The sequence below is a fragment of the Caretta caretta genome, chromosome 1 (assembly GCF_965140235.1).
Source record: "Caretta caretta isolate rCarCar2 chromosome 1, rCarCar1.hap1, whole genome shotgun sequence".
NCBI classification, from domain to species: domain Eukaryota; kingdom Metazoa; phylum Chordata; order Testudines; family Cheloniidae; genus Caretta; species Caretta caretta.
In genome coordinates, this window is record NC_134206.1 from 208,305,082 (window position 1) to 208,326,721 (window position 21,640).

General features: G+C 47.7%; 1 protein-coding gene across 7 annotated transcripts in view; it reads left to right on the forward strand.

The window, feature by feature from the left end:
• The first annotated feature begins 6,394 nt into the window (after positions 1-6,394).
• The window catches only part of SIDT1 (SID1 transmembrane family member 1), an 89,309-nt gene continuing 74,063 nt past the window's right edge, over positions 6,395-21,640 (forward strand). For 4 of the 7 annotated variants that reach the window (XM_048819426.2, XM_048819435.2, XM_048819444.2 and 1 more), the window contains exons 1-2: positions 7,322-7,437; positions 20,154-21,044. In XM_048819426.2, coding sequence (XP_048675383.1) covers positions 20,586-21,044 — 459 coding nt within the window. In that variant the 5' untranslated portion in view covers positions 7,322-7,437; positions 20,154-20,585. Of the gene's footprint in view, positions 7,438-20,153; positions 21,045-21,640 lie in introns of all 7 variants that reach the window. The other 3 variants (XM_048819464.2, XM_048819482.2, XM_048819491.2) reach the window with 2 other exon arrangements.

The window sequence follows — 21,640 nt, forward strand, 5'->3', positions numbered from 1 at the left end:
GTTGACCAACATGTTCTGTGCTGTAATCAAATTAGGCAAAAACCAGTGCTTCAGTATTAAATGCAGGCCACTCTTGCAGCTCATTCTCTGGCAATCAACAATCTAGATGGTCACCGAGTTCTGTACTAAAGTGGAGAACAGCTGCTGCATAAACAGTATTGGCAAGAGATGCCATTTGTTCCCTCACCTTCTCACTCCAAAGAGCTTTTTCTCCAAGACACTGTGAGCAAAATGTTGCTATTTTGGCCTTAACATAGCTCAATGGTTCTCAAACTTTTTGTATTGGCGACCCCTTTCACACAGCAAGCCTCTGAGTGCAACCCCCCCATATAAATTAAAAGCAGGGGATTTTAATTAAATTTAAATTTAACAGAGGCTCAGGCTGTCAGCCCTGCACCTGGGGGGGCTGACAGCTCACAAACCCCAGGTAATAACCTCACAACCCCCTGAGGGGTTGCAACCCCCAGTTTGAGAACCCCTGGCATAGCTAAATGCTTCAGAGGTAGTGAGATAACTTCTCTGAAAAATTAGGCCCAGCTGAGACAATTCCCCTGAAATATCATCAAGCAGAGTCAGTGCAATACAGTACTGGGGATGTGTAAGCTTTTTGAGACCATACTTAGCTACGGGATCATTTTTTCTCATTGACATCTGCAATACCGTGGTCTACTGTTACATCATGATTTTGCAGGGGGGCATTTACAGCAGAGTGATATGATAACCAACACACTTCATTCAAAAGCCTGAATAATAATGCATAATAATGTATGCTGGCCAACTTCTCATATTTAGTTTTCTTAACAGCTGATCTGCTAAATATTGTATATACAGTGTGTCATAGTATATAATGCACTGACTATATGTTTCCAATTCTTTCCTCATTGGTTCATGTTTTCAGGCATCAGTGATGCCTAGGTCTTCTAGTATAGGGCTTGGCAACCTTTCAGAAGTGGTGCGCCGAGTCTTCATTTATTCACTCTAATGTAAGGTTTTGTGTGCCAGTAATACATTTTAACATTTTTAGAAGGTCTCTTTCTATAAGTCTATAATATATAACTAAACTATTGTTGTATGTAAAGTAAATGAGGTTTTTAAAATGTTTAAGAAGCTTCATTTAAAATGAAATTAAAATGCAGAGCGCCCTGGACCGGTGACCAGGACCCGGGCAGTGTGAGTGCCACTGAAAATCAGCTCGAGTGCCCCCTTTGGCATGCATGCCATAGATTGCCTACCCCTGTTCTAGTAAGTGTGGTACACATTCTCTAAGTAGCACAGCTACACTGTTATGCTTACCATCTGGAGGCACCATCTGAAGTGAACATAGGCATTAGCTGTATATCCAGATTGTGATCCATGTAGAATTGTTTGATGGCTTCTTTAATATGCCAAGTATTGCATGCAGGGGTAATGTCAGCAAATGCAGTCTTGTGGGTAACATCATTCTGAGTTCAAAACTTGATGTTAAGGATTAACATTTTGTGCATTACAACGTCAGTGCTCTCGTCAACTATCAGTGTATGAATTACAGATAACTGCCATGACGTCACTTTGGACAACTGCATTAATAGACTGAACAAATTCAAATGCGCAGTTCTTTCTTCTCTAGCTGGTAGGAAGATTAACTTATTTTGCTACCTGGTCTCAAATGTGCTGCAGGAACATCATGGATTAATTTATTTTCATAGCAAGGAGTACTTTATCAATCAGTGTTTTTATTTTGTCTTGGTTTGCTCTCTGATATTTCAACATGCTTCTCTCAGCTTTCAGTAGACTCTGCTAGTAAATGTTGGATTCCAAAGCCATGTTTCCAATTGTGTAGAGTTTTCATGGCATCAACGTGAGCTTTCTGAACTAAGTGGCATTTTAGATAGCCCAGTTTCCATTCACTTAGCTTTAGCTTCCGAACAAAAATTACATACAACCTAACACTGACTGAATCCAAAAAAATGTCTCCCGATTTCAAGAAGCCCCTTCCTAGGACGTCAGTTGTTTTGGTTTCCACAGTTTCCAAATGCCAATTGTCTTTAAATGTCAAACTGTATTTTTTTTCTGTGCCACTGTTGGTGTCTGTACTCCTAACTTATGCTTGGATGTGGGGTTGTTTGAACAAGGTACCAGTCTAAACCGGTGGTTCTTAACCTTTACTGCAGCCTGCACCCCTTTGGTTCTCAAAATATGTTCTTGCACCCCTTATCAAAAATCATTGAAGTAGGTCAGTTCTTTAAACCTAGATATATTTTTTGTTTGTATATTACAGTAATTGTTAAAAAATGTATAATGTTAATAAATAAGTAGGTTTGATGAAACAAAGTCGTTGTACTTACATGCCTGTGCTTAATTTGTGTTTTTGATGATTTACCTTCTAAAAAAATCTGGCATGTCTCACACCCCCAGAAAGGGCATCTCGCACCCCCAGGGGGTGCGTGCACCCCAGGTTAAGAACCACTTCTCTAAACTGTTTGCAACTGACACAGCAAAGTGTGAGCTACAAATACAGAGGAAGCAGTGAACAGCACAGTGTTGTGAGGTAACCCAAGTCTTGTATTGCAGGAAGATTTTGGTGTCCCTGGCCCTTCTACATCCACATCTGGGCTAGGGAGAGACAGAGGATGGTCACTGAGTGGGCTCACTGCTCCTGATACCCACTCTCCCTCTCCCCAGCCCAAGGTGGAATGGTCACCAAGCCTGGCCCAGCTGAGCTCTGGCACTGCAGTGTGATACAGCCACCCTGCCACTCTGTTCTGAAGAGCCGGGGAGATAGATCCCAGTGCCCCTGGCCAACACCCTACCTAGCTAGAACAACTGAGGATATTCTCATTCATATGAATCTCTGATATAAATAAAAAAATATAACAGTAAGATTAGCACAAAATAAAAGAAGCATTCATCTCAATGGAAACTTAAGCATGAAGTGGTAGAGAAAGGCGGTCATCACTAGATCTATAACAAAACAATTGGTTGCAAGTTGAAGTTTCCTAAAAGATTTAAAGCACTTGCTCATTGACCATGTGGTCGGGATGTAATGTGGTTGGGGGGCACAGCCCCAAAAGCAGCAACAGGGGTGAGGCAAATAGAAAAGGCTGTGCCCCCTGACAGTACCTGGCCCTTTTCCCCACACCTGGGGCCACAATCCTCCCTCCTTGCCAGGTCACCTAGACACACAGGAGCCCAAGACCCCCTCCCAAGAGCCTCAGCCCCTACTGTCCCCTCCCAGGAGCTCCTGCCTTCCCCACCCTTCTCCTTACCCCTCCCTGCTGGCTCAGGTCCCACCCCACTTCCCAGACCCCAGCACCCCCAGTTTCAGCAGATTGAGGACCCAGCATGCAGACCCAGGTGCCAACTGTGCTCCCAGCATGCATGGTAGTTACAAGATCGCTGCGTGGCCATGTGTGCACACAGATTACAGTGACCATTGGTAGGGATATGGATGTACATCATGCTTGCCACCTGGTATCTTGGGAAGCGTAGAGATCTTTGACCATGGAGTTCTCCAAAGACTGGAGTGTCTGCTGAGTCTGGGGTCTTTGGGCACGTAGGTCAGCAATGGGTTGCAGCATCTGAGTTTCTTGCCTGAGCAAACCCATGATGTTCTAATGCATTTCCTGATGCACCTCTTGGGCCTTTTCCCTCTCCAGCAGCAACCGCCATCTCCATTCTTGGTCATTCTCTGTGGTCACAGGCTCAGTGGATCCTCCCCATAGACTGGGGGAGGGTCCTTCAGCTCCCGGAACCAAAAGAGAGAGACACACCAGATCCCCCACTCACCCAGTGCATGTATATCAACACATATGTTACCTTGCTGGGGTTAGAATGAAGGCTTTGCATTGTCGTGTGAGCAAAATTACACAATGCAAACTCCTGTGAGGAGGCATAGTGATCTTGTAGGGGGGCTGGTCTGTGTGGGGTACAGAAAGAGACTGAAGTGCTGCAGGGAGAGAGAGGGGACAGGGAAGTGCTGTCAGCAATAGGCCTCGATCAGAGTGTAGCAAACGCTACTGAGTCACTTTTTATGCTGGGGATTGCACCTAAATTTCAATTTCCAGTCAAACAGTAAAGTTTAAACTAAATAAATAAAAATTAAATAAATGAATACATAAATAAATTGCTTAATAAGCTAATTTTGCACTAATATTTTAAAAAGGTAAATAGGAGGACTGGGGTAATTATAGGCCTCTCAGCCAGACATCAGTTCTGGACAGAATAATGGAATATCTGATATATTGATGATTTATATTTAATATTGATGATTTAACTGGGAATTGGTCCTGCTTTGAGCAGGGGGTTGGACTAGATGACCTTCTGGGGTCCCTTCCAACCCTGATATTCTATGATATGGGACTCAATAAAGAATTAAAGAAGGATCATATAATTGAATTAATGCTAATAAACATGGGTTTATGGAAAATAGATTCTATCTAACCGGATACCTTGTTGTGATGAGATTGCAAGTCTGATTGATAAAGGTAATAGTGGTGATATAATATACTTAGACTTCAGCAAGGTATTGTTGCCATATGACATGTTGATTAAAAAACTAGAGACAACATGTTGCTCATCAAACGGATTAAAAACTAGCTGACAGGTCTCAAAATGTAATTGTAAACAAGGAATCATCAATGAATGGATGTGGTTCTAGTGGGGTCCTGCAGGCATCAGTTCTTGGCCCTCTGCTATTTAAAATGTTTATGATGACCTGGAAAAAAACATGAAGTCATCATTTCAGATGTCACAAAAATTGGGGGAAGGAGTGGTAAATAACAATGAAGACAGGTCAGCAAAACAGGCTAGAGGTAAACGTATACATCTAGGGACAAAGAACGTAGGCCATAGTTAGCAGAAGGGGAACTGTGTCTTAGGAAGCAATGCCTCTGAAAAAGACTTGGAGGTTATGGTGGATAATCAGTTGACCACAAGCTCCCAAGTGCAACAAAGTAGCCAAAAGGGCGAATGTCATCTTTGAATGTATAAACCAAGGAATATCAAGTAGGGAAGGTATATTAACTCTGTATTTGGTGTGACCAATACTGGAACACTGTGTCCAGTTCCGGTGTTCCCAATTCAAGAATGATGATTAAAATATGAGAGGGTTCAAAGACGAGCCATGAGAATGATTAAAAGACTAGAAAACACGCCTTATGGTGATACAGTAGAACCTCAGAGTTACGAACACCAGAGTTACTAACTGACTGGTCAACCACACACCTCATTTGGAACCAGAAGTACAATCTGGCAGCAGCAGAGGGGACAAAAAATAAAATAAAAAAAGGAAAGTATAGTACTGTGTTAAATATAAACTACTAAAAATAAAGGGAAAGCGGCATTTTTCTTCTGCATAGTAAAGTTTCAAACCTGTATGAAGTCAACGTTCAGTTGTAAACTTTTGAAAGAACAACCTTTACATTTTGTTCAGAGTTACGAACATTTCAGAATTATGAACAACCCCCACTCCTAAGGTGTTTAACTCTGAGGTTCTACTGTAGATTCAAAGAGCAAAATCTGCTTAGTTTAATAAAGAAGAGATTAAAAGGTGACTTGATCTCAATCTGTAAGTACCTACACAGGCAACACAAATGTGATAATAGAGGGCTTTTCAATCTAGCAGACAAAGGTATAAGAAGATCCAATGGCTGGAAGTGAAGCTAGACAAATTCAAACTGGAAATCAGGTGCAAATTTTTAACAGTGAGAATAACTTTTCCTTTAATTTACAAAAAAACCTGATTTCTAAATTAACATGATGGCTAGAGAAGTACTAGTTATGATTATAATTTATATGATAGGTTGCTCCAAATCCTGTTTTTGAGTGAATATTTAAAATGTAGGTAAAATCATTTTGTATTTTCCCTCCAGGTCGTTTGTTTGTTTGTTTTTATGACGGCTCTTGGTGACTCTGATGTAGGCACTCTTTCTAAATCACCTGTGGGTGAGGCTGAGCTCAAATTGTATCTTCTTTTAAAGATCAGAATAAAAATCATTTAGATTCACCAAGAGGCGCTAATATATCTTAGATCTTTCTCCTCGGCAGAAGCATATACCCATGAAATGTTCCTGACCTGTAAAAAATGTTAGACTAGACCTCTGCTGCCTTTCAAATAGACTGACACGTTACTGGTCTGTAGGGTCACGAAACCAGGTTTCTCTTTAAAGAGTAAGGTAGCCCTGAGCACTAATTAGAACGGCGCTTGATCAGAATGGCGGTAGGTCTGAAGCAATTGAGTGCTGCAGGAGCGGACACTTAGCCGTCTGTCTCGCAGCATGGGGAAACCACATTGCATTGAATAATTGATTTCCAATCCGGGTAAATCAAAACAGTCAGCAGAGCTGGAAGAGCAGCATTTAAGAATGCATCCGATGAAGTGAGCTGTAGCTCAGGAAAGCTCATGCTCAGATAAATTGGTTAGTCTCTAAGGTGCCACAAGTCCTCCTTTTCTTTTTGCGGTTTCCAAAGAGGCTCCTTTGAACGTGTCCATACATTTCCTAAAACCTCTTAACCCGTAAAATAACTGGGGCTGTCTGTGTGACAGATGGGAACTATGCGGTTACGATATGAAGGCAGGTCTTGTTATTGACGGTTTCCTGCCTCCGACAAGGCACCTGCTCTTCACAATTTTGTCCTGGATTTGTTTTACTCGACTTGAGCTTGCTCCCCCCGTCTCAGCTGGTCGAGGCAATACAGAGCCAGGATTCCTGCAGGAGAGCGGCTGTCGGTTTTAAACCAGCTAGAGATGGGGGTTAAACACGGCCCCCCGGCGCCCAGCGCTGTTTCCAGCCCAAGACGATCCCATTTAGAAACCACTGGGCTACGAGCCGGGGAGGGGGGGACCAGTCATAGAAACGATTGCGGCGAGGCCAATTGCTTCGGCTCCCCCTCCCTGCCCGGGGGCAGAGTCTGACTGCAGCTCCCCCCGCCGGGGCCGGCTTCCCGGCTGCCCACGCAGGACTGGGCTTTTGTAAGCCGGCACCTTGCTGGCTCTCTCCCAAGTCTCCAGGAGAGCGGCGCGGGAGCTGCGCGGGCGCAGGGGCAGGAGCGAGCCGCAGCCCCTCCAGGGGAGGAAATGAAGGCGAGGGCAGGGAAACCAGCCCGGCCCCGCTCTCAAGGTTTCCTCCGTGTGTCACCCGCGGCGGGCGAGGGCAGCAGCCGGGCGCCCGGGGAGCCCCGCGCGGAGCCGTAGCCAGCCTCGGGCTCCGGGCGGCTTCGAAGGGCACTTTGCAGTCCGGGGCCAGCCGCGGCGCGGGGACCATGAGCGGCCTCGCCTTGCTCTGCGGCTTGCCCTGGCTCCTGGGGGTGCTGCCGCAAGAGCTGCAGGCCGGGGCTGGTGGAAGGAGCGGCCGCCCCCCCCCCACCAAAGCGGCGGATTTCGACCGGGTCTACGCAGGGACGGTGACCATCAACCGCGAGGAGATCTACGCCTTCAATTACACCAGCAAGCCGGGCCAGGTAAGGGCTGCCCAGCCTCCGCGGCTGGCCGTCGCTCCGGGCGCCTCCCGAGCCCGCCCAGCTGCAAGGCTTCCTGAAGACTTATTGCTAGGGTGGGAGGTCACCGCACCCTCCCGCTCCTCTCCCGAGCCCTTGCCTGGATGTGGCTACCCTTCCCTGTGCCCAGCCACGCAGGGAGTGCTGTTCCCCAGCACAGTGCGGGGTGCTGTGCTTTCCCTCCCCGGGCATGCGGGACATGCAAGGTCTCTGACCCCCCCCCCCCCCCCCACACACCCCGCGCTGCATTAGCTTCCCAGCCGTGCAAGAAATGGATGCGTCCCCCACCATTCCGCTGCTCTTTGCACATGCCGCCTCCCTCTTTGGCTGGGGATTACGTTATTGTGATGTAACGATCTATCCCCAGTCGCCACCTGCAGCTTTGAGCCTTTTCCAGGCTCCCCCTCAGCCCTGAATTTCGCAAAATAAAAGGGAAGCAATCACACCCATTTATCCGGGCAGGAGGAAGGAAGTGGCAGCCTTCAATTGCATAGATCGATGCTATCCTAAGAAGGTCACATCAGCTGAGAGGATAGCGCTGTACCAACGCAATTATCTAGGCAACACACCGGTTTTGTCTAACTGTTCCCAACTTCCTGTGGTCAATGTTTAAAGGCCATAGTGGAGTTCAGTAACTAGTACATGGGCAAAACATCTATGCTCACAAACCTTTTTGTAAGTATCATTTTTCACACTTTAATGTCTAAGTAAGATCAGCATTCTCTTCCGAGACCTGGGACCACACATCATTAGTTGAGATGTAAGGGTCTCTATTGCAAGTAATTTAGATGATTCACAGTCGGGGGGAAAAGGTTGACTGATAGAGGTGTGCTTAATTTTGGTGGTGGTGGGAAGAAACTTATGTTCTAGCCTAGTGTTTTTCTGCAGCACCCTTCTCTATAAGATTTAAACACTAAAAGTCTTTCCCCATCATCACAGTCCTGAATTATTTCATAAATTAATATAGTACCTTTACATCCTAAAGCAGTGGTTTTCCACCTGTGGTCCATGGACCCCTGAAGTCTGCAGACTTTGTAAGATTTCCAAAGGGCCTGCCTCTCCATTTGAAATTTTTAAGGGGTCAGCAAATGAAAAATGGTTGAAAACCACTGACCTCAAACAATGGTTCTCAAACTTTTTTTTTTTTTTTTTTTTTTGCAGACCACTTGAAAATGGCTGAGGGGCTCAGCAGACCACTTAATGAGCTTTCCAAATGTTGTTTGTACCCTTAGCTAACTATTGTAAAGCACTTTGGATAAAAGGGCTATATTTAAAAACACCCTTAATTATTTTTGTTCTACAAATAAAAGCACATAACTCATATTTTAATCAGTAGTCTTACCTTTCTAATGTGATGGATGTGCTCTCTCTCCCCCGCCACAGCAGCCCCCAAGCTGGGGCTGGGAAGGAGGGGGGGGTCTCTCCCCCGCCACAGAGGTGAGGCTGGGAAGCAGGGCCATCTCTCCCCGGCAGCTGCAGCCCTGGAGCTGTGGAAAGTCGCCTCTTTCCCTGGCTGCCGCAGCCCTGCACATCCCACGTTCTCCCCAACCCCCTCTTCTCACCCACTCCCTATGCCCCCCAAGGCCACCACCTCACCTTAGATGTGTGTCTTCTCCAGGGTCCAGGCACCTAATTAGTGGAGCCATGTCTGCCCGGCTCCACTAATTAGGTGGGTGGCCCTTCATTCTATCATGTGCGACTGCCCAGGCACGCACCTTAGAGGGAACTATCCGCAGACCACCTGAATGGAGCTCGTGGACCACTGGTGGCATAGGCGCCAACTTCTCATGGCGCCGGTGGGTGCTCACGCTGGCCCCGCTCTGACTCCACCCTACCCTGCCCCTATTCCAAACCCTTCCCCAAAGTCTCCACTCCCTCCCTGCCCCTATTGGACCCCTCCCCAAATCCCCAGCCCCGCCGCCTCCTCTGAGTGTGCCGCGTTCCCCCTCCCCTCCCAGCTCTTGCTGTGTGAAACAGCTGGGAGCTAGGGGGAAAAAGCGGGCATGCGGCACACTCAGGGGAGGAGACGGAGGCGAGCTGGGGAGGGGAGCTGCCGGTGGGTGCAGAGCACTCACCAATTTTCCCTGTGTGTGCTCCAGCCCCGGAGCACCCACGGAGTCGGCGCCTCTGACCAGTGGTCCACGGACCACAGTTTGAGAACCTCTGTCCTAAAGCATACCAATATGGACAGACTTGTTCTGTCTTCAGTTATACAGAACAAGGGATTAAGGAATATTTTTTGTAAGCTATATTTCTAATGCTCTCTAATAAAATGAAAAAGGTGTTAATGGATGCTAACAAGAAAAAATGGGATTTTTAAAATAAATTGAACTCTGGAATATAAAGTAATCCAGCACTTTATGGATTTCCCTTCCTTCTCCACCTCCCCCTCCAAAGTGTTATGTAAAATATATCCACCATTAAGGCTACAGGGCTATTTCAGTGTTTTGTTGATGTTAGTGATCTAACCAAGTTTTGCTCTCCTGGTTCATGGAAGCACTGGATTGAGGAGGTTGAGAGGATGTATAAGCAATAAGCGTTATTGCAGTGTCTTTTGCTAATTGGTGATATGAACTATGCTTCCCAAGGTGATTTGGTACTATGATGATGGCCATATAAGTGCATAGCTAGCCAAGTAAACTCTGTAGAGCGAGAGGTCTGTTAGTAGAGAACACAGATTTAGTGATTTTAGTTAGTTCATTTTACTGAATTAATTTCTAATATGTTATAGAGAGCTGAATGCCTTTACAACTTTTAAAAATAGGCCCATAGGCAGGAATGGTGATGAGGGTAGGCAAGCAGCCTATGTTAACTCCCAGATGTTTAACAAAGTCTGTCTGGTACATCCCAAGCCCACCCTCTACTTTCATGCCATTGCAAGAATTCAGAGCTCCTGCAACGAGAGAGAGAGAGACAGCAAGTTCCAGGCTCCATTGCAGCTGTCTGTGTTTCAAAACCCCCTGTCTCCGTGCCCCATCAGACTTCAGCACAAAGACTTTTGCACTGAAGTTAAACCTGCAGTGAACACCTGACATTCAATAAGGTGGAGAAGTCTGGATACTTGAGTAACTAAAGTCAAGCTTCATTTTTAATTATTTTTTTTAAATGAATAAATTCTTCAAATATAGCCCATGACACACCTGCCGGGGGTGGGTGGGCGGGGGCACATTGCCAACTCCTGGTGGGAACAGGGAGGAAAATCGTTTTGAAAATGTTATTGTGCTAAAAGGCTTCTAATGTGAGGAGAACCCAGAATGGACCCAGCACAGCCTCTAGTGAGCTTGGGTTTATTCAGCTAGAAGCCCCACAACTGCTGGCATCAATTAGCCTTGTCAGTATCCTCCAAGAAACTCTGGCTTATTAGAGGCAATTGGCATCCGGCATGTGTTTTCCCCCAGAAGGTGGGGATATAAACCAGCAGCAGAGGCCACACTAGGGTCAATCATATGGGGGCTCTTGAGCACAGCTGGGTGTACATATGTCTGCATTTTGTCCCATAATTGATTCAGAAAGGTAGGTCTGTCCTAGGGTATTTGTGGTCTCACTTTTTCTTTGGTTGCTGGTTGGAGGGAGGCTTTACTTTAAATTGAGACTCTACGCAGGCGGGCAGATTCCTTTTGTACCTGGTCAACAGCTGCAGTGTAACGGAACCTCTCAGGATCCTTTAGCCATTATAAGCTTTGGCTCAGTGAACCTCGAGAGTCTGAGCAGCTATCAGGATTTATACAGTACTAAAAAATGATACAGCAGAGTTTACCTTCTAGTAGTGTGACTTAATATTCATTCCCCTTCAACAATCTCCCCAGTCCCCAAAGTGCCTCTCGGTGGTGAGTCAGCTAAACTTGGCTAACCTCGTGCCATGCCTCTGGTGTTCCTCCGGAGTTTCCCCATCCATTCGGATTAATTTTGTGTTCTGGCGGACTAGCCAGAAGCTCTTCATGCCTTGAGATGGAAATTGATGGGGGCCCACAAGTCTTCTGCGTGGATGATTAATCCTAGTTATGGCAAGTCTGTGTTGAGTGCAGGAGCATTTTACTCCTGGAAGGGCTGCAGAGGGAAAATGTGATTCTAACTGGCTTCATCTGGCCTCCTACCTCTGGGTAACTCCTCTTCCCCTCACTGTTCTGAGGGCAGATATACAAAGCAGGAGACAAACATTCAGAGAGCCAAAGTAATAATGACAAGACCTGTGGGTCACCATATGCCCTAGCAGCAGGCCCGCTGACTGGGGAAGGGGACAATTACCCAGGGGCCTGGGCGATTTAAAAGGGCCCGCAGCAGCCGGGAGCCCCGGCCCCTTTTAAATTGCCCAGACGGGCCGCAGGACTCCTAGGCACGCGCGGGGTGGTACCGGTGGTGGTGAAGGTAGCTGGGCGGGCATGTGGGAGCCTTGGCCATGCTGGAAAAGCGTGCCCAGCCACGCAGCCGGCGGTAGATCACTGGGTGCCCAGCAGCGCAGGTGCAGCACCCGCCCTGGGGCTCGGAATTGCTGTCGGCAGCCTGCCTAGCAGGCTTTGTGTAGACTCCAGTCAGCCATGCCCATTTCTGTGGCTGCTGGGTTGCATAATGCCTGCCAGCATGCCTGGCATACAGTCAGTGGGGGAGATGGGCTTAGACTTCTCTTAAGCTCTTGCTGGATGGCAGGCTGGGAGCAGAACTGTTGTACCTAGCTGGTTCTCCCAACACCTCTCTGGTTTCTAGAAAGGACTTGGGCCTGACTGACCTCAAGAGACATTGACTGCCTCTAGTCGCTCCCTTCCCATGCTGGGCATAGACACACATGGTTAGAGGAGGAGATGGCATGTGTAAGACCGACATCTGTCTCATACATGCATGCAAAGTCTAGTGGCTGTAGCACCAGGGAAGATGGTTCTGTTCCTGGGTCTGCACGAGATTGGCTGTGAGACCTTAGGTAAGTCACGGCCTTCCTGTGACTCAGCGGCCCTGTGTGTAAAATGGGAATAACAGTATTATTTGTATCTATCAGGTTGTATAATGTCCACAATTGTAATAGATTTCCATTCATTTGGGCTCCTCTGGAACATAAACTTCTAGCCCACATGCGTCACCCTGCAGGATCAAGCCTATATATAAAATGACCTTATATTGTTTCTCTCAGTCTTTCTGATGGTAATTTAGGAATGTGCACCACATAGTGATATTAACATATGGCTCTCATGCAACACTCTCCTTGTCTGAACTACACTGGCTGCACTGTCTATCACAAAACTAGTCGTGGCTCTGAGGAAAAGGCAGAAAGCCAGCAAGCTGCAGGGTCTGGAAGCACTGGAGCCAGCAACAGGAGGTGCTCTGTGCCTGTTCACTAGGCTACTCTGCATTGTTTGGCTTCTCTGGAGGGGGACTGAGTGGAGCAAGCCACTCTCTTCTACCCCTTTGCTTGCTTTCTCATGGACTTGGCTGCAGAAGGGCCCAAATACTTCATTCAGTTTGACTTGAGGGCTATTCTTCCTAACAGAGGGAAAGCAGCACAGAGCCAGAGGAAAGCTGAGATAATGGCTGTAACTGATTGGCAGAAGTAAAGCACAGGAAGCCACGATGGCACTGGAGGAACCAATGGGTGAAATGTCTGTTTGGTGGGACTAAAAAATTTCTGCACATACTTCTTTTTAAATTAGAAAATATTTTAAAAAAAGTGAAACATTTCTTACACTGCCACAATACGGCACACAAAGGGGAACATGGTCCCTGCCCTAAAATTATTAGATGGCTGGAAGGCCAACTACCTCATCTGAGTTTTCCCATGTAGCTTTGCTAGCAACTGCATTATTCAAACAGCTGGAAGTCCTTCATTGTGGTCTCCCCAGCAGCAATCTGAAATTGCTAACCTTGCTACCTGCATAGCTGTTTGTTTAATGGGGAACTGTTAATTGGTTTTTTTAATGTTTACATTATTACACAAGTGCATTCTGGCACAAATAACAAAGCCAGTTGTGTGCCCCGCAAAACTCAAGCAGGCAATTAGGTAAGTAAACATCTAAATGATGACCTTACTGGGGACCTCAGGGCTTGGAAGAGGGTAAATATGGAGCAGCAGTTAATTTTACTAAGTCCTAGTTAATTTTACTCTGCTGGCAAAACAGAGAAGGCAGCTGGTGAGAGAACCTACCCTGCTCCTATACAACACCAACCCAGGGACTTTGTGTGGAAAGAAATATGCCACAGTTATGGAGGAATCCAAGAGAGCTACCTTCTTCATCCCCATCAACTCTGCCAGTCACCCCAACTGCATTAATCGTATTGGACAGCCAACTGTCTTCTCTGTGCAGAGCTACTTCCTTGCAAAGATTAACTCTGCACAGGACAGTCTCTGGGCATGAGGGATGCCAAGCTAGAACAGAAATCAGAACTTCACCCTCCTTGACAGAGGTTGGACCAATTGCACAAGTGCATAAAATAGAAGCTCTGTGAGACATCTGGGCCATCATATGTGCCTCAGGCCACTGGACGTAATGGCTAGCAAAATCCAGCAAAGAACAGTATCACCCCCTACTGACCAAAATCATGAGCACTTCTCCTGGAGCAGACAACTTACCTGCTGGACCCCCAAAAGAGTGTGATAATCCAAGGATGGTTGAGAAACCAAAACTGTGCTAATGATCTTGCAAACTGTTGCCCTGTCTCCAGCTTCCCTTTCCTGGGCAAATCCATTGGATTCTGAACACCTCCACTTTACAACAGTCTGCTCATATCCTGGCACCTTCCTAATAAAGATCCAGCCCAGCCACAACACAGAGCTGGCTCTAATAGGGTTAGTGGATGACACTTTCCCTCTCCCTGCCCTTGTGGCTATGAACAGAGGCCAAATCTCAGCGACCGTACTACTCATCCTGTCAGCAAGTTTTTGACAAAGTGCTCAGAGGCTAGCTACTGGCTCAGGTTTCATTCCAAATCTGGCTCCTGGTGGTGCAGGTCACCGGAACAGGGGGAATAGCTCCTGGGTCTCCCACCACCCAGGTGGGTGCCCTAACCACTGGAGTACAGAGCCCTTCTCATGCTCTCTCTTTGGCCCTCTGACTCTTGAAGCTGTTCCGTTGTGTGTAACTACTTAAACAGGAGAGATTGAAGGAGCCCTACACCAGACTATCCTATAGCTCAGTGGTCAGAGCAGGCACCTGCAGCGGGGGAAATGCTGGTTCAAACCTGTTTACCCCATCAAGCAGAGGGGGGAAATGAACCTAGGTCTCCCACCTCCCAGGTAAGTGCTCTAACCACAGGGCTAAAAGTAATGAAGTGACCACCAACTCCCCCCAACTTTGTGTGGAGTGAGGCAGGTGCCTAACTCATTCTCACAAGAAATGACTTAAGCTGCCTGACGCCAGGAGAGAGGTTCCTGGTTGTGACTCCCAAACAAAGATAGGCACTTCCCTGCAGACCAGACTCCATGAGTGGGACGGAGCTCAGGATACATCCCTCTCATCAGAATCTCCCATTGGCTAACTTAGGCAGCTCCCTGCCTAGCATGCTGGCTTTGGCAAATCGCATTCTATGGTGCCTATCTCTCTCCATTCATTGTCCAGGAGTGGAGGTGACTAGCATAGGCTGTATGAATTGCATTGTTTCAGTGATGGGTTGTTTTTTTGTGTGTTTATTATTATTATTTTTTTTTAGGGGCCTAAAAGTTGGGCATTGCAATGCTCAGCATAACAATACTTACGTCCCTTTATGTGGACCCTGGACTGGCCCTTCACCCTAAGAGTTTATGAGGATTAGCAATAGGAAACAACAATTTACAGAGAAGGTAGGGAGGCAGAAGTTGCATCATCTTGGAGCTCCAAATTTATTTTCCTTCAATGACTTCCCACTCAGATTTGTCATTCAAAACAATTGGTAGGGGGAGGAGGAGCAACTGACAGTCAGTTCATTCACTGCCACCGTCCCCCAGCTCAGCGGAGATTCAATTGAATTCTCTGGTTTCAGAAGGTGCTTTAAAGCCTACTGGGCCAGTCGCTCTTGGCCACCTCCAAATTGGCATGATTCTGCCCCTTCTGCAGCCCTGTCTCTTGCCTGTCGAACTTCGTAACAGCTTGTGTGCCTGCACGTTAGAGATGTTCCCTGCCCAGTGCTTTGACTTCGTGCCCTCAGTTTGTCAGGCCCAGGACCAAGCACTGAGGGAGAAGCGTGAGACCTCTCTCTACCCCTTTTCCCTTCACAAGTGTCCCTAGCATCTGCAGGGGACTGCATCAGCGATTCTGCACTAAGGCCAAAACTTTCTTTTTCCCCAGCCTGCTGGGGGAGGGAAGAAGGGGAGACATTTCCTCTTTCCTCCACCTTCCGGCAGAGTAATTACAGTAGCCACTGCAGCTCCAATACCTACCCCCTATGACGGACAGGAGGCGCCATATAGTGGGCTTTCCTCTGGGAGACCCTAGTGTTGAGCCCTCTGCCACCCAGGAAGTGTGCACCCCATACATGGGTACCCCAAATCCTCCCTGCATGATTAGGGGAACCCCACTGGGGTGCCCTTTGCTCCCCAACAGAGGGAAGCCGGCTTTGCCCCCCTGATGCTGTCCCCCCAGCTCAGCAGACCCAGAGTGTGACTCTAACTAGAACTGATAACATTGCCCCTGGGGGAAGGCTGCCGCAACTGCAGCGCTGCCATCCCCACTGTGGCATTCTCCAGTTTGGGGATGTGAGGGCTGTGGGGAAGCTCGGCACTTCCTGGGCCTTGCGCTGCAGGTGGATAATACAAGAAGCACAGGTTAACTAAGGGTGTAGCCTGGGAGAGGTCTGTGCTTTGCGGGTGAGGTTAGTGCTCCTGATTTTAGATAATGACATGAGGATTAATAATTTACTGACTTGCACAAGCAAGATTGCTTGAGGTCTGTGTTTGCAGCCAAAGCCTTGTCAGGAAGGGAGATGACCGTGCGTGGGCAGGCCATTTGTCTGGTTTTGACCCAGATGGTCCCTTTTTTGGGGTGGTTTGTCCCCGTCTGGTACTGGGACACACTCAGTCGTGGGTTTGTCTGGCATTGGCCAGGGGGATGCCAATTTGAAGAGTGCGCCCCTCCACTCCTGCCGGCATAGCCTCGCACACACTAGGTATGTGAGGTCACGCCTGTGGGGCTGGAGCGGCATGCTCTGCAAATTGGCATTCTCTGTATGGTGTGACCTTATACGCATCGGGCATGTCCAGTCATGCAGCAGAAGTGGTTCCACGTTCTTTCCAGAAAAGCTGGTATTCTGGGAATGCGTGAGTGTTCACGCTAATGATGTGTGAGGCAGGTTCAGGACAGCTGGATTTTAAACAGGATGCCAGCAAGCCATGGTTCTGGATGGAGCGCTCAGGATGGCATCTGGGCAGTCCTGTATTGCACCAGTAGGGCTCGACCTAAAGTGTAGAATAAAACGTAAAAAGAACAAAAGCAATGTGCAGGTAGAAATACAGACTTTACATCTTGGTGTATCTACAGCTCTCCTCTTACTCCAGTATTTCTAGGATCAGACAGGAGATGTTCTGACCTCAGCCTCAGTTACTGCCTCCCTCAGTGTGTCCCTTCCCTTCTGTGTGCCTCGGTGTCCGCACCTGTAATATGGAGATAATACTTGGAATCCTCATTACAAAGGATTCCGAAGAAATTGGCTATCTGTATATCCTACATACTTTATACAGCAGATTAGTGCTCTCAACCTGAGGCCAAGGACCAACGATGTCTGCAGAGCAGTTCCAGGTGACTCATGAAGCTGCAACTGCCAAAATTGTGAAGCATCTATCTTCAGGCAGCAACAGTTCCTGTTAGTAATAGCCTGGTCTGGGTGCCTCTTGGAACTTCCTGAGGTGTCTTTGGCCAAGTAAGCTTGTAAAACCAAGCACTGTATGCACCTGCTTCAGGCCTTTCTTTGAAGGAAGGGCTCTTGTAATCAGATTTGTGCAGGGCATCAAAACTGGAGGGGTCACAAACTCAAAAGGACAGAAGCAGTCCACCCAGTGACCTAGAGAGATGCGAGCAGTGGAAAATGCAGACAATAGATGATAATATTACCATTAGTAAGCATTTCCTGTATGTCCTATTACTAGCTATTCATAGGTCTTTTTACAGTATTACTGCAGCACCCAAAGGCCCCAGTCAGAATCAGGCTCCTATTGTGCTAGGTGCTGTACGAACACCTGGACAGACACTCCCTGTGCCAAAGCGCATCACAAGATTACAACGCATTTTTTTTTAAAAGCTCTGAAATAAGATGTAATGAACAGGAAGAAAGGAGAATGAGGGTGGTGGTGAGGATAAAAAAGCTATGTTATCCTGACTGGATCACTCCAAATAAAGACGGCTTTTTTTTAAGGAGCAAACACGAAAAAACACCACACAGTCAGACACTCTAGTGACTTTGGCATTATTTAAAAATACAACAAAAATAATGCCTAAATATACGTGAAGTACAACAACACAATGCAATATAACCCAGCACCAGCAAATAAGGCAATTCCAAAGCTTCAGCGTCCTGCAACGGTTTCCCAACTCTACAATTACCTCCCCCTACATCTTCATTTTGGAATATCGGGGGAAGGGGTTAAATTTTGCAGCATGCCCTGAAGATCACTGGATTTGGTCTGTTTCAGATTCCTGTGCATGTATGTGGAAAATTCCAAAGCCATGGGACCCTCACAGAAAATGCCCTGGCAACAGCCCAGTTTATGTATGCCAGTCAAGCTTCAGCTCAATGGCCGCTGATCTTGAGTGTGGTGCTGTGGCATGGGGAGAGAGGAGGTCTCCCAGATAGGTAGATCCTAAGGCATTTATGGCTTTAAAGGGCAAAACCCAATGCTCTTTAGTCTTTAAACTAAACCCAGAAACCCACAGAGCACGGAGCACTGGCTTAACGTGCTTGTGGCGAGAGATTCCCCTTACCAAGTGGGCCACCATATTCTGGCTAGTTTTAAGGTATAGTGCCATACAGAAGAGCTCACAGATGGACAGTACTGGGCAAAGGTAATTGGTACGCTAGGGCTGGTCCCATCTTTACTCCATCCCAGAACTCATGTTGTATTTGATCCAGTGTTGGATACTGGTGGTTGTCTTATAGGCAGCTCAGCAATCTTGAGGAGAGATTTATAGGAGGAAAGGGTAGTGGCCTTACAGATTGATTGATTCAGGGAGGAGTTGCCATAGGCAAGTAACAGCATGGAGGACAGTGCTGAGTAATCTGTGGGGAGAAATGGGCGGTTGAGGTTGGCATCAGGTGGAGGAGCAGAGGTGTGAGGTCGTTGTAACAGGAGATGAGTGGATAATCGGGAAGGATTAGAGCTGTACAGGGCTTTGAAGCTTGAACTCTGGTGGAAAGCAGGGAGCTATTCAAAGAGGAGAGCCAGAGTGATGAGGATAGCAGCTCCATTTTTTTTATGGACTGTAGAGGGGGCAATATGGGCATCCAGGAGGAAGTGAGCTGTAGCAGAGTGTGTTTTCACAATCTGTTCTAGAGATTACCCCAAGTGAGCCAGTGAGAAGGGAGAGAGCAGGCAGTGAACCTGGAGGAGTTCGCTGGGCTACAGTAAAATATACTTTGTTCGGTAACATTTTAGCCTTACGTACGAGAAGCTCAGGGTATGTCTACACTACGGAATTAGGTCGAATTTATAGAAGTCGGTTTTTTAGAAATCAGTTTTATATATTCGAGTGTGTGTGTCCCCACAGAAAATGCTCTAAGTGCATTAAGTGCATTAACTCGGCGGAGTGCTTCCACAGTACCGAGACAAGCGTTGACTTCCGGAGCGTTGCACTGTGGATAGCTATCCCACAGTTCCCACAGTCTCCGCTGCCCATTGGAATTCTGCGTTGAGATCCCAATGCCTGATGGGGCTAAAACATTGTTGCGGGTGGTTCTGGGTACATATCGTCAGGCCCCCCTTCCCTCCCTCCCTCCGTGAAAGCAAGGGCAGACAATCGTTTCGCGCCTTTTTTCCTGAGTTACCTGTGCAGACGCCATACCACGGCAAGCGTGGAGCCCGCTCAGGTAACAGTCACCCTATGTCTCCTGGGTGCTGGCAGACGCGGTACTGCATTGCTACACAGTAGCAGCAACCCATTGCCTTCTGGCAGCAGACGGTGCAGTACGACTGGTAGCCATCCTCGTCGTGTCCGAGGTGCTCCTGGCCACGTCGGCCGGGAGCGCCTGGGCAGACATGGGCGCAGGGACTAAATTTGGATTGACTTGACCAGGTCATTCTCTTTAGTCCTGCAGTCAGTCCTATTGAACCGTCTTATGGTGAGGAGGCAGGCGATACGGATTGCTAGCAGTCGTACTGTACCATCTTCTGCCAGGCAGGCAAGAGATGAGGATGGATAGCAGTCGTATTGCACCATCTTCTGCCGAGCAGCCATGAGATGTGATGGCATGCAGTCCTTCTGCACCGTCTGCTGCCAGCCAAAGACGTAAAAGATAGATGGAGTGGATCAAAACAAGAAATAGACCAGATTTGTTTTGTACTCATTTGCTTCCCCCCTCTCCCCCGTCTAGGGGACTCATTCCTCTAGGTCACACTGCAGTCACTCACAGAGAAGGTGCAGCGAGGTAAATCTAGCCATGTATCAATCAGAGGCCAGACTAACCTCCTTGTTCCAATAAGAACAATAACTTAGGTGCACCATTTCTTATTGGAACCCTCCGTGAAGTCCTGCCTGAAATACTCCTTGATGTAAAGCCACCCCCTTTGTTGATTTCAGCTCCCTGAGGCCAACCCTGTAAGCCGTGTCGTCAGAAGCCCCTCCCTCCATCAGAGCAACGGCAGACAATCGTTCCGCGCCTTTTTTCTGTGCAGACGCCATACCAAGGCAAGCATGGAGGCCGCTCAGCTCACTTTGGCAATTAGGAGCACATTAAACACCACACGCATTATCCAGCAGTATATGCAGCACCAGAACCTGGCAGAGCGATACCGGGCAAGGAGGCGACGACAGTGCGGACACGTGAGTGATCAGGACATGGACACAGATTTCTCTGAAAGCATGGGCCCTGCCAATGCATGCATCATGGTGCTAATGGGGCAGGTTCATGCTGTGGAACGCTGATTCTGGGCTCAGGAAACAAGCACAGACTGGTGGGACCGCATAGTGTTGCAGGTCTGGGATGATTCCCAGAGGCTGCGAAACTTTCGCATGCGTAAGGGCACTTTCATGGAACTTTGTGACTTGCTTTCCCCTGCCCTGAAGCGCATGAATACCAAGATGAGAGCAGCCCTCACAGTTGAGAAGCGAGTGGTGATAGCCCTGTGGAAGCTTGCAACGCCAGACAGCTACCGGTCAGCTGGGAATCAGTTTGGAGTGGGCAAATCTACTGTTGGGGCTGCTGTGATGCAAGTAGCCCACGCAATCAAAGATTTGCTGATATCAAGGGTAGTGACCCTGGGAAATGTGCAGGTCATAGTGGATGGCTTTGCTGCAATGGGATTCCCTAACTGTGGTGGGGCCATAGACGGAACCCTTATCCCTATCTTGGCACCGGAGCACCAAGCCGGCGAGTACATAAACCGCAAGGGGTATTTTTCAATAGTGCTGCAAGCCCTGGTGGATCACAAAGGACGTTTCACCAACATCAACGTGGGATGGCTGGGAAAGGTACGTGACGCTCGCATCTTCAGGAACTCTGGTCTGTTTCAAAAGCTGCAGGAAGGGACTTTATTCCCAGACCAGAAAATAACTGTTGGGGACGTTGAAATGCCTATATGTATCCTTGGGGACCCAGCCTACCCCTTAATGCCATGGCTTATGAAGCCGTACACAGGCAGCCTGGACAGTAGTCAGGAGCTGTTCAACTACAGGCTGAGCAAGTGCAGAATGGTGGTAGAATGTGCATTTCGACGTTTAAAGGCACGCTGGCGCAGTTTACTGACTCGCTTAGACCTCAGCGAAACCAATATTCCCACTGTTATTACAAGCTCATGCTCAAATAAATTGGTTAGTCTCTAAGGTGCCACAAGTACTCCTTTTCTTTTTGCGAATACAGACTAACACGGCTGTTCCTCTGAAAACTGTTATTACTGCTTGCTGTGTGCTCCACAATATCTGTGAGAGTAGGGGGGAGACGTTTATGGCGGGGTGGGAGGTTGAGGCAAATCGCTTGGCTGTTGGTTACGCGCAGCCAGACACCAGGGCAGTTAGAAGAGCACAGGAGGGCGCGGTATGCATCAGAGAAGCTTTGAAAACAAGTTTCA